At 37.7% G+C, this 13,622-nt stretch overlaps 1 protein-coding gene across 1 annotated transcript in view; it reads left to right on the top strand.

Annotated features, from left to right (window-relative positions):
* Window positions 1–13,622, top strand: part of babam2 (BRISC and BRCA1 A complex member 2) — a 114,749-nt gene that overhangs the window by 14,181 nt on the left and 86,946 nt on the right. Inside the window, exon 4 of the mRNA XM_082517150.1 lies at window positions 1,882–1,976. Coding sequence (XP_082373276.1) covers window positions 1,882–1,976 — 95 coding nt within the window. The remainder of the gene's footprint in view (window positions 1–1,881; window positions 1,977–13,622) is intronic.

Raw genomic sequence — 13,622 nt, 5'->3', positions numbered from 1 at the left:
TAACAAAATAACTTAAAGCAAAAATTGGGAAACGTAAAGTCCGAAGTCTGTATATTAAGGGCCATCAGTCAAACAATACTGTTTGGTCTGGGTCTAAACGGAGCACGTTGTGTGTGACGTCTTCTTTTGCGCATGCGGGCCACTTTGAGGGTTCACACTAGAGCGCGTTTGCTGTCACATTTTATTTGTAGTGTGAACAAGCAGACAAAAAAATCGGATTTGATCAAAAAATCGGAATTGGGCATTAAGACCTGCAGTGTGAACGTAGCCAAAAAGACAGGAAGCTGGAAGAGATGAAGATGCTTAGAGTTTCATTTGGAGTTACCAGGAGAAACAGCAAGATTTGTATGTCAGATGGACGTCAGCTCGGGTGGAGCAAGTTTGCATGCAAAGTTAGAAATGGAGCAGGCAAAAGAAGATGAATATAACGCTATAAGTTCAGAAAAATGAAACATAATGTTTTTTACTGAAATATTTTGTTTTTCTCCCTTTTTACTTTAAGCAAAAATAATCTTTTTTTAAATCTAGAATTTATTGCTGTTGTGTGCACCTACATTTATTCTACTGGTTATATGAGTAATATTTAAAGTTTGTTTTTTTTTAAGTTCATGTGTCTAAAGGTTAATTGTATACTTGTAGGTGTTTTCTGTAGCTTCACGGTAGAATAGCAAAGCTGTGACACAATGAGTGCAGTGGGTATCTGAGGTAATCATTGTAATAGGACAGGAGTGTGCAGAGTGATTCTCTTCTTACTGTACATTTGAAAGTTGCCTTGCCTTTGCTCATTAAGAGTGGTAATCACCAAAGAACATGTATAGAAGAAGAATGCCACTCACCAAAACTGAAATACCAACTACATTAATGATGTGTTACTACACGTGCCAGAAGAGTAAACTGCTTTCAGATAGTTGCATTAAAATTATTTGAAGGCTCAAACACAAAAGCTATCCACTACAGCTGGCCATACCAACACACCTGTCAATCAAAGCTGCTATGCCCCAATTTTAAGTTTAAGGAAAATCCCATATAAATGGGTAAACTAACCATAAAGTTCAAAATAGTGTTTTGCAGCAGGCTGTGAAGATGTTTATTCTTATTTGTCCTGTAAAATTGAACATTTTAACATGAGAGTTTCTAGGGATTGGCTCATTTTTAAAGTCAGTCCCCATAGGAATTAAGGGAACTGTATATTTTAGCCTCAGGGTTGCAGGTTGCTAATCACGCACCAAAACATGTTTAATATAGAGTTATTATTACAAGTAATTGCTATTTTTAATATGGGATGTGTCATTCAGCTTGCACTGTCATTCAGCCGGTTGTCATTTACCAAAAGAAAAAAAAAAAACAACTTAAGATGATGTATTGCCTGAAGTTTTTTTTAGTGTGTGGTTTACCATATGGGGTACATGATATGGGATTTAAATTAAATATGCAATTAAAATGCATAATCTTAAAACTTTTGCTAATGTGCTGGTGTGCCAAGGTTTTTAATGGTTGCAAGGGTGCATGTGAAATGTTCTTATTTAAGGCACTTAAACTACAAGACGCTAGAGCTTAAATGCACTTTGTGTGCTTAGTGCAACTAGTAAAACCACACAACCACCACAATTTCCTGGTTTCAGTAATGCTTCAAAAATACTTTCATTTCTTAATACCAGACAGAATATAGAAGATTGATGCATTTTTTTTTCTTTTTTAATTATTTGTTTAGAGCAAGTCAACTTTGATTAAAACTGAATGGAAATGATCTTATATGTGATCAAAGCTCACTCACTTCCTTGGTAAATTGTGGCTGTTTACAACACTTACTGCAATACAAGCAAACATTTCAGATTTGTTGTAATAAAGCGAGTAATAACGCGTTCTTCTCTTTTCTTGCAGGGGATATCATTTTCAATGCACGCTATCCAGAATTGCCTCCAGATTTTATTTTTGGAGAAGATGCTGAGTTTCTCCCTGAACCCTCTGAACTACCAGTGAGTAGAATGGAAGAATGTGAAATGTTTAATAGAGGGAAAGGGTTTTTTTATATATATAATTTTCCAGTGAGTACAGTCTTTATCACCACATCTGCTCCACACCACAACATGCATTTGCTAAATCCACCTCTGATTCATTTTTATTAATTCTGCATGTCAAATATAGGACCCATTTTCTTCAAATGGTGGATGGTCACAACCTTATTGACTGAAGTGGCCAGGAGAGGTTTAGTTCATAGTACATCTAAATTTTAGAAAAGCAAACAAACACTATGCATTTTCTGTGGATCTTGAGCCTTAGCTGTTGTAGTGATTACACTTCTTATAATTGTTTTGACTTGCTGTTTATCTGTACATCTGATCATCTCTGTGAATCTGTGATTCACTGGACAGCTAGTCTGAACAAATGAAAATGTACTGTCCATGTTTATAATGTGCCCTTTTTCATAAAGAGAGTACTTCTTTTTAGATGGACAAAATGTAATTTAAAGTTTTATTAGATTCATGTGAATGCTCTTCTTCCTGGAAATTTACCTGGACATTCTTGGTATTTGTTCAGTCATGTTTTGTTTAATTGTCATTAATTTTCCTCTTTGAAAATGGTTCCAAGAAGTCATTTTTTCTTTTTTAACCATACAATGTCAACACAGAAGTATGTGGACAGCTGCAAACGGTTTTGAGCCTAGCAGGAGAACTGGTTTTCAAGGACAGATTGCATCAGCATTGTGTAGTTTCAGATGAGGTGTGGTTGTTTGTTTTGCATATTAATAAAAGCACCACAAAATTGCATCATCACTGTAAGTTCCAGTAAATCCCAAAGGATTTTGAAAGATACAAATGAATACTTGGTCAGACTTACTGTCATGGGGTAACTTTACAGAAAGAGCGCTTTACAGCACATGTATTCTTAAAGGTTTCACAATTAAACCAGAAAGTTTAAAATTTCTGTCGCCCAAACATTAAAAGATTTCTCAGAAACTAAAATACAAGCGACAAAAGCTGCTTATGTCTTCCCAAAGATCGCTGGCTTGGAGCAAAGAATGGGTAATGATGGTAAAGAATCACTGTACTGCACTAATCTGCAAAAATCCTGATAATGTTTATAAAGGCTCTATTTTCTCAGTTATGGCAATGGCAGCTGCAGTGTTTAAAGTTGTCTTGATCTGTGCTCAATCAGCCAAGTAAGGAAATCCCAAAACGTTGATTCTGTCAGCATGGTAGCATTTTCAGTGGGAGAAAAGTTTCATCACTTCTTAGGTCACTTGGATGAGTGATAAAATGTTCCTCCCACTGAAATCGCTGTGTGCAGATGAACAGAATAAAAGTATGGGTAGTGTTTAAAGTTTAAACTTTTTTAACTTTAGCTTTTTAATACTGGACCCTACTTGAGGAGCTTGAGTTACAGTTCAAAATAATATTTCATCATACTATACTGCCCTTGGTGCAGTTTCTCAATTTGTGCTCTGTCTGAAACCCATTTCCTTGCTTTTTTAATGGCATTGTCACTTAAAACCAGCTTTCTTCTCATTGGCTGTTCCTTCCAAACAGAAGTGTTGCAGCTAATTTCCCATAGAGCATACTGTACAGTCTACTCTGTATAATTAGCATACTTTTGAGTGAATGTCTGTAGTATTTTTTTCTGTAGGTTTTTTCTTTTCTGACATAAACTTATAACAGCCAACTTAGTTGTAAACAAATGAAAATGTATGTTAAACATGGCAAAAGTAGAAATTTTCATATTTACATTGTTAAGCTGATTAAACAGGAGTTCTATCTCAGCTCGATTGGTCACTGGTTTAGCATGTCATTCCTAAATTACATTGTGGAATAATTACACCAATCTAATTTCCTGTGTTTGGATAGTCTAATATTTTGTCTTTTTATGTTATTTTCTATCTAATATATATATATATATATATATATATATAAGTTCTGTACAAATAAAGTTTATTATTATTAGTAATATTATTATTACCTAGCCAGGTAGAGCATGGAATGTCTACTACCAAACAGCTGTTATAGCTACAGAGCAGTTTGAGACAAGCAAATGCCTTGATATGTGGGCTGAGCTTCACAGGTGCCAGGGCATGCCGTGAAGTATTATGGTCAGTGTACTAATTTTCCACTGTGCCACTGTTATCAGAGCCCATGGCTCTGAGATGAAGAGGGTTTGTTGGATCAGGAGCGCAGTCGGGGGCATGCTCCTTGTTTACAGGGTTGTGCATTTCATCCCCCAGGGTCAAACTATTGGAGCCTAGTTTTACTGTTACTTCCTGAGGCAACTAAAGGAAAATATTAGGCCAAACGACTCGCACTGTGGCAAGATGGCAAAAGGGTGCCTCATTGTGACAACGTGCCTGAACGGCCACAGCAAATTTGGCAGCGCGGTTACATCTACACAGCTACAGATACACTCTCTGATGATTAAATTTATATCATTCTGACCCTAGGGTCTCTCGTGCACAGTAAATCACATTGTATAGTGCATGTCATCATGTTTTTGCCTGGCTAAAGCAGGGTACAATACACTAGAAAAACTTTATCATTAAACTTTTCACTGTAGTGTAGCGTTGTTCTTTCTGGGGCATTCAACAATTCAAGATCTAATTTGTACGTAACAGCAGATATCACTGTCCCAGTTTATGTATGTGACATTCAAAAATATATTTTCTGTTTAAAAATATTTAACCAACTGAGTAATCATCTCTCAATTTCAAGGCACCCATTTGGCTTTTGTGCTGCTTTATTGTTTTTAATTTAAAAATGATTACAGAACCCAGCAATAATTTGCCAAAACACACCGGATGAATTAATTTTGTTTGATCCAAACATAGGATGCAATCAACGCAATCACACCTAATACATTAAAAAAAGGTAATGGAGGAGGCCAAGGAGAAGGACCTAAAACTGGGGTGGGCAATTCCAGGCCTCGAGGACCGGTGTCCTGCAGGTTTCAGATCTCACCTTGGGTCATCACACCTGAATCACATGATTAGTTCGTTACCAGGCCTCTGGAGAACTTCAGGACATGTTGAGGAGCTAATTTAGCCATTTAAATCAGCTGTGTTGGTTCAAGGACACATCTAAAACCTGCAGGGACACCGGCCCTCAAGGCCTGGAGTTGCCCACCCCTGACCTAAAAGGAAGAAGCCAAACAGGGATCCAGTACCTACATAAGGCCCATGCTCAGCTACTGTGCAGCATCCGTTTTTTTTTTTTTTCTTTTTTTTTTTTTTAATGTGTTCTGAAATAAATGAATATGACTATAATTCTGTCATCTCCACAGCCTTTGGTAATTGCTACTAATCAAACCATTGACCTTGTACAATGATTCCTTTAAAAGTAATTTCTATTGGCATGTTTGCGTTGGGTTATTAGATGATGGTAAACACAACACAGACATGCCAATAGGGCTAGCTGGAAATGTGCAAACTTTTCTGTAGCTACTACTGGGTAGTTATCCATTGCTATTTTTGAAGCAGACTAGCATGGAGCTGCTAAATTCCCCTGCTTGTGTCAGAGTCTGGGAGAAGTGAGGGGAGTATTGCTCACTGTCTCATAAATCCAGCTGTGCACATAAGGGGAAGTACCTCCGCAGAGCCAGTGCTTGGCAGCCCACTGCTTGTTTATTTTCTCACTTATAGTCTTGCTGCGTTTTGCACTTCATGCTTTCATAATCCTCCTTCGTCTGTTTCTCTGCCTGAGATTCCCACTCCCTCCTTTTTCCTCTATATTTTCAGTAAGTACATCCCCCTCTCAGTGTTAAAAAACTCGATTCTGTGGAGTTCATTAATTTCCCCCTCATATCTCTTACCGTCTGGCCGTGGGAATTTAGATTGTTAAAACTGATTGTTATCTGAAAAATATTATTTTGATATATAAAACTGTGACTTATCATTAGAGTAACATATTTTTATGAAAATAAATAACTTTGCACTTATAATAAGGAGCAAAACATTTTTGTGTGACACTGTCTCTTAATATCTCTTGGTGCTTGTGAGTTCTACTTCAAGTGGACTATGTTTCTAGCCATTGTTATCCAGGGGGTAAACATTAGGCTAATTTTAGGTCCTCTGTCAGTGGCTGGTTGAATTCCTGATGTCTCAGCAACACATTGCTCTTGTTTACAGCCAGTCAAGGGTATCATTAGCTTCTCTGTTTAGGCTTGTGTTTTTCCCTGCTGTCACCAGGCCTTGAGTAGGTTTATTATCCATGTTTCTGTTTAGACAGAGAAATGTATTGTTGTTGCAAAAGAAAAGGGAGGACTAAAACATGATGCATGTGCTACACAGTAGATGATCAGTAAGGTTTGGTAATATTATATGCACGTTAGAAACTGCATAACATATTCTAAAGTCTTGAGTGAAAATGTTTCCTTTTAGACAATTAGGCTCCTACTTAACTGCGGTTTTAGCCTGATCACATCATTGTGAAAGCATGCCTAAGATAACCTATCACCACAACTTCATGTATTAAAACTTCCTTTTGGAGGTGACGATAATACATGCTTAAATCGTTGCCTGCTCTCTCGTTACTGTGAAGTGCTAGCAAGTCTCAAAATGTCCACTCACCCAAAGATGTTTTTATGGAAAAGAAATTCAACTCTTATTAAAGGCTTGTCCCATTTCGTCGAACATTTTATAATGGTCTCAATTTTAACCGTTCATCTAAAAACCTAAGGAGTAAAGTTGTATCTAAATAGATGAAATGAATGAACCATTTCAAAAGCTGCATGTACATAGAATCACCAGTGAAATCTCGTAAAAACATTCGAAAAGTTTGGTGACTTTATCCAAAAACATAATTTTTCAATCATTTTTCTTGACAGATTGTACTTCTCTTACGACTGAGGGTCAAGTCTGAGAGAAGTTTCCAACTGACCTCCTTAGAAATGCTTTTTTTTGTACAATAACATATCTATTGGACCAATATACATTTATCTTCTTAAGCTACAGACCCTTGAAGCATGAGGTTTGGGGCTTTTTAATTTGTGCTGTTTTCACCAGTGCTTATGATCCCTCATGCATTCAAAATTAGATGGGTGGATTAACTTTTCACTCTGTTAAAAACAGCAAAAAGTCACATGAAGTACTCACAAAAACTGATGGCAAAACGTCTCAAATTATTTTCTAGCCAAAACGTGTCAGTTTTATCCACATAGCAATGCTGACTTATTGCTATGGACAGCACGTTATCATTAACTTTTGTTTTAGTTTTCATCTCAACATTCAAAGAGGAGTCTCAAATTATTAACCTTGTCAATTTGGAAGCTGATCTGATATCTATAGCTTTAAGGTAACCTAAAACTTTTAAATGTTAGACTCAGATCCCCAGTGGCCAAGCAATCCATTGCAAGCAGCACTTTGAGTTCCGTTTTAACAGAAAGAGACCTCTGGCAGAGGTTAGTGACTGTTGTACTTACTTGAGGAAACTCTAGGAGCCTTGCCACCTTTAGAAGGTATAGCAAGTCAAACATGGACTACAAAGGCAGCAATAACAAAGTAATCCTCAAACCTCTGCAATTGTTAAGAAAGGCCCTTCCAAGAGTTTTAACCACAATGGATGATGAATGAAAGAGACTTTAAATATCCCTGCTGGATGATGAGAGGCCACATGTCCCACAAATAAGCCATTTATAGCCGAACAGTTCCATGAGAATATGAGAAAAGTCTGTCACAAATTTATTGAGGTTCGCTGTTATATTGTTGTTAGGGTGCAAGGGTTGACTGGAAACTACAGATGTAGGCTAAATAGCATCCAGACCATTGCTAATTGGCCACCAGGGCTGCTCCCTGCCTCAGCGTGCTTTGAAACTCTTAGTGGGTTGTTTTTTAACTGGTCAGTCATGTTAGCCCTCATACTAGTTTCATGACTCTAATTACTGTATGTCAAAGCAATGGAAAGTCATCTGCCAGTCTAATGGGTTTATTTTGGGCTCAGAGGGAGCCATTGTTCCTTTCAACATGGAGATAAATCTTAAGTCGGCCTATGATTGCCACCGCAACACTTAACCACACTGACACATTCATGACTGTTTAACCTAAAGATTTAATTGGGAAGGAGGCTTATCGGAGATTACTGATACTATGGCGAGCATGTCGAGACTGTATAACACGCCACTTTGACTTTACTATGGAGATGACTAAAACACCCTAAAATATCCTTAACTGAATTGGCTTATTTGGGTGGCCTCAATACACTGCAATATAGATATAAACAAAAGTAATACACTTGAATACAACTAACATTTAATGCAGCCAGCAATCTGGACTGAAGCTTTGTCTGACCTCCATCAAGAGGTGAAGGGTTTTTTTTATTGGAATTATGTGTATTTGTTACTAGATTTGCATATTTTGTACTTTGTATGTTCATTTTGACATATGGTCTGACAAAATAATGCCCTGTTGGTTTCTGGCTTTTCATTGGATATTAGATATTAGATTCATTGCATTAACCTGTAATCGTTTGTGATGTTTTAAGATGACTGGCCAATAATCTGCCCTCTCCCAATAATAATTATTATTACTATTATTATTGTTGTTGTTGTTCCTAAGGACCTCAGATGATTGAGATTGCTCTAAGCAATCTCAACGTTGTGAGACCAATTTGGCATTGTGTATCCTGATTCAGTTTACTTAGCGCAAAAGTCCATCTACAGTCACAATAATTGAGTCCCTTTACTGACCAAAGATGGACAAACTTAACTGCTTGATGCTTGTAAGAGATTGCACCAAAACAGGAAAGGAATGCTCTGTTATTTATATTTAGAAGCACATTTACTGCCTTTCCACAAATGCAGTGCAAGTGCCCCAAGTATTTTAAATTAATTTTTCTTAACAGAAAGTTCCATTAAAATCAACATGTCATTACTACGAATTATCATGAAAGAACATGCTATTGAATAAAGAAAATAAACTTGCAAAACCAAAGATAACTACAATTCCTTCAAAGACTAAATTCTCGTAGAAAAGCCAGCAATTCATAAGTGTGCCATAAGTAAGTGCAGTCATTTGAGAATGGGTTAGTCCTGGGGGCAATCTTCAGAGAATACTTGAATAGTTCCTAGTGTTTGTCTTGAGATGCCCATTCTGAATTTTGGGGCTCTAATTTACTGGCCTAGAGTTGGAACCGTTAACATCAGCAACTTTACAAGTGACAACAATGGAAAGTTCACCAATGATTGTCAGAAGCAGCCCAAAGATTTTGTCTGATTTTCTTCTGACTGAAATGACCTCATCTTCTTAGCAATGGTGCCTAATAATCAGTTCTCTAAGACTGGCGAGATCAGAACGAAGACTAGTTCTAAAAAAAACCCACACCAGTAAAAAAAGATCTAAACGCTGCTGTTATGGTCATGTCCACCTTAAGATTAAACATAAAAGCACTTAAAATAAATTTCTTATCAAGATTTCAAGAGAAGATCAGTTTCTGGCTTATCTGTGATAGCGGATCGTGTTTAGAGCAGGGGTGGAGAGCTCAGAGAAGTGGAGTTTGGAAAGACGTGTTAACCTAACATGGTGACAGGAATACAGCGGAATAGGTCTGCCCACGGGTTGCTGGGAAAAATGACCAGAAAGGAGGAAATGACAAAGACAGAGAGCGGAAGGGAGGGAAGGTGGAGAGCAATACCATTTTAATTCCTTACGTAGGTTATGTTGCATCATACATTTTTTCTTCCCTAATTCACCAAGTGATGGCAACACACTGGACTTCAGTGTTTGTACAAATGTTTGTATGGAATGCCCCCCCCCCCCCCCACCTCCCTTTTCTGAAAAAAACAAAAGATAAGGAAAAAAACTTTAAAAGCATTGAAGCTGATTGGGTAAGAGTTTGAAGTTGTGTATTCAGTGCGCATGCTGTAGCATGTCTGGGTATGATTGTCGTGATGCTGCATTTTGCTTGTGGCTGATCTGTGATTGTGGTGCGCTGTTCTGTAATCTTGAATTCTTTACCACCCATTCCCTTCACATAATTTGTTGTACATAGTCAGCATGCACACCCACATCTAGAGTGAGTTATAGGTATTATAATAATAATATTGCAACATGAGAAGCCTTAAAAGGTTCTCTGTGTTTTGGCCCCAGAAAATATAAATCATGGTCTTCTCAGATCACTGACAGTGATTTGAATAAACAGCACAAAATGTTCCCGTTCACTCATACTGACATCAGATGGAGCAAGACAACCCACTGTGGGGCAAAAATGTTTTGGTGTGTTTCACCACTGATGGCTGCAGACAGTATTGTTAGACTCTGCATCTGTTAACCCATTCAGCTACACGAGTAATCGGCTTCCCTACTCTGTCCATTTACGACAGCAAAAGCAAATCTGAAGGTGTCATTGGCCAATGAAATAACAAAACTCTTTATCTTCTTTAACCTATTGTGATACGGGGAGTGAGCTTGCACCATGTAAGAACAGTCATCTCTAATGGTTCCTCTCTTTTTTACTCAACTAATGCTACCATTTGTTGGCCCCTGTTTCCCCCTTTCTTTGTGTGTAATAATTTCTCTGGTCTAGACTTGTCCAGTGATGCGTGCAGGTACGAAACTTTTGGGAGTTCCCCTGCATTCTGAATCTTTCCCATTCTACATATGCCTGAGAGCATGGGTTAGCCGTGATAGCCTCTCTGCACACGGCTTCAACATGTTTCCACTTAACCTTTTTGCAGTACTCTGCTGTGCGGTTCAAAGGTTGGCTCTTTCTTGTTTCTCTGGAAATCCCACATATTTTGGAACTGTTGAAGTGTAAGGATATCTCGTTTGGCTCTGTTCCCTCTAATTGGACTGGACTGTGTCACCTGTAACTGAGAAAATATTAAAAAAAAAAAACTAAATAGGCTATTCTGGTCAGGAAATAAATATAGCTATTTAGTGTATTCATCTGTCCCCTTTGCTCCAGTTGTAATGATAGTTCAGCTAATGATAGTGCTGGTGGAAGTCTAGCTGCCTCTCAATTACCCCAGTTGAGTAAGATATTTAATTTTTGATAAACCTCATCTTGTATTCATGCAGGGCAAGAAAGACAGACGTATTGTCTGACAAACCCATACTTAAACTAATTTCTGTTGGTCTCTTTTGGTACAACAGGTAACTCACCAGTGTATTACTGTTGTTTTCCACCCTTTTAATTTGGAGCAAGCGTTTAACTGTTTACGCTGCGGGCATTGTACAGATTCAAGAGAGATGCCTGAGTAGAATCTGGGGTTGTGGACTTGAAAGGCTGAAGGCACAAGTGTTTAAAATATTCTATATTTTTTGATTTGTCAATAAATATCGTGAAAACACCAAAGTGGACAAGTGACTCACCCAAAGACCTAAATAAAAATGGATGTAGCCACATTACACATTGATTTTTGTTTTGAAGCCTCATTGTTAGCATTTTGGTCACTGTCATGTTGATTTCTAAAGGCTAAAGGGACCGTATTTGGATTATAGGGTGTAGTGTCACCTTTATATTTTTCAATTAAAGCTTGCAAACCTGGCTAGTGTGCTACACTTATAGATACCAGATAATTATTGCTAATTAACAGGACTAATCAAATGCTCAAATTTTAGTCACCATAACTAGAGCGTAAACTCTTTTTTCTTTTTTTTTAGACAGTCTGTATTGCATACCTTTCTATTTTATAGTTAATATCACCAAAACTCTTCAAAAGGCTCGAATGGATGCATTATTTGTTTATTTTAAATAAAGTAACCAGTGTTTTTCCAGCTGGGATCGGGTCAGTACTCTGTATCAGAAAATTGCATCCCTAAAAATAGGACATTTTATGATTACATCGTATTTTTGTGCTCAGGGAAAAGTGCAGAATAGATTAGCCTTGGTTTTAATCTTTTTACTTTATTTAGTAGCAATAAGAAACATGTACATGAACGTGTAAACGTGTGTGTGCCCCCCCGGCCACCTTCCCAAAAAATTAAGACTCCTGAGAGAAGATGAGGACTTACACAATGAGGCATTGTATCAGGACAACTCCCATAAAAAATGGAGTGTGAAGCCAATCTAAGTGTTCGACTTCTCCCATCTAGGAAAAGGAAACATTCCCAGCATCACGTTACCCTCTGGTAATACTGCATGCCAAGCATTGATGAGCGCTTCCTATCTGCTGCTCCAACTCGTCCCCTGTTACTGTTTTAACAAAGAAACTCAGATGGCCCATAAAGCTACATTATGTCAACTTGTGCATAGTGTACCAACTGTTGCTCCCGCTTCCTTCCTGCTGTTGGGAATAATGGGTTCCAGCTTTTATTGGAGTTTATTATCGGCAGCGCTCACTGACAGGTCTGGGAATGCTTTTCATGTGCAGGGTATTGTTTGCAACCAGAGACTGATGAAGGAAAGGGGTGCTGGCTATTCCTAAACACTAGCTGATGTATGAAACAAATGCCAAGACTTAGATGGGACAGCGGTCTCAGCCCTCACGGTGGATTGGTGAACCACATTAAAAGTAGTCAGAAAAGTGCTATTTCTGTCAACAAGTTGCTCTGTGTTGGACACAAACCGCACAGATCACAGTGAAGGAAAATACACTGGGCTGAGAATGCCAAGTGTCTTCAACACATGACAAGAGCAATTTAGCATGATCTTACACTTGGCACTCTCCGGGGGCGAAACAGGGTGTGAGCCCACACTTGAATTAGCGACTAACAGAGATTAATTTAATACTTGGGAGTTTTTTAATGCCTCACACTTTCAAGTCTACAGCGATTTATTGGATCAGGTTGCCAGCATCTATAAAAATCACATTTAAGACGTAAAAACAAATATCTTCTCTTGGCCTATATAATTATCTTGCATTTTCAGATGCCAGTCCCTCTCTTATTGGCCTAAGATAAATATTGGATCGAAGATGGTACAGACGGATGGCACAGGAAGACATAATTCTGTCAACTTGGGTCTATTCAGTGTGAAGATGCCCAATTTAGGTGCACATTTTGTTCTTAAGGAAAACACTTATTTTTTGTTGAGTTCTTTCCTTATGCTCAACATATGTACTGTGCTACACAGGCAAATATACTCCGATTGCTGTTATTATATGAACTATGTTGTTTCTCTTGAGTAATATGTTACAACCCAGCTTTCAAGGTGCTGCATAAGATGGAGCCTGACACTATAGAGTTTTTATAAAGCAGTTTTATTTAAATTTCTGGATAAATTAAAATGAAAACACTGGGTTTCCTAGCTCAGAATGGGCCTTCCTACGCTGAATTTAATCGGGCCACTTCATTTACAAAAAAATAGTGATTCTAAATATTACATGTGAGTTATAGTTTTAGATTCCTTCTTGTCAGCCAAATTATTTCCATTTTTCTCACCAGGGAGAACTTTTTAACATTTGGTGAGCTGTCCCTTTAAAGGGTCAGATTACTGGGGGGGCTATCAGAACAAATTGACATGCTTTAAATATTAAAAGACACACTAGTTTTTAATATTGTATATTCCTACAGTGCTTCCTTTGCCCCCATTTCTGAAAGAATTCATTTTAGTTCAGGCACTGTGTGTGGATCAGGATTTTATCAGATTATCGTTTTTGTTTTAAAATTTGGAAATTAGCAGTAAACATGAGAGCTTTAAAGTAAAAGTGTGCTTAAATTAATCTTGATCGAATGGGAAGCATTTGATTTACTGTTTTGTAATCGT

Source organism: Aulonocara stuartgranti, assembly GCF_965226115.1.
Source record: "Aulonocara stuartgranti genome assembly, chromosome: 19".
Lineage (NCBI taxonomy): Eukaryota > Metazoa > Chordata > Actinopteri > Cichliformes > Cichlidae > Aulonocara > Aulonocara stuartgranti.
Note: the sequence above shows the minus strand (reverse complement) of the source record. Positions and strands in the feature narration are given on the sequence as shown.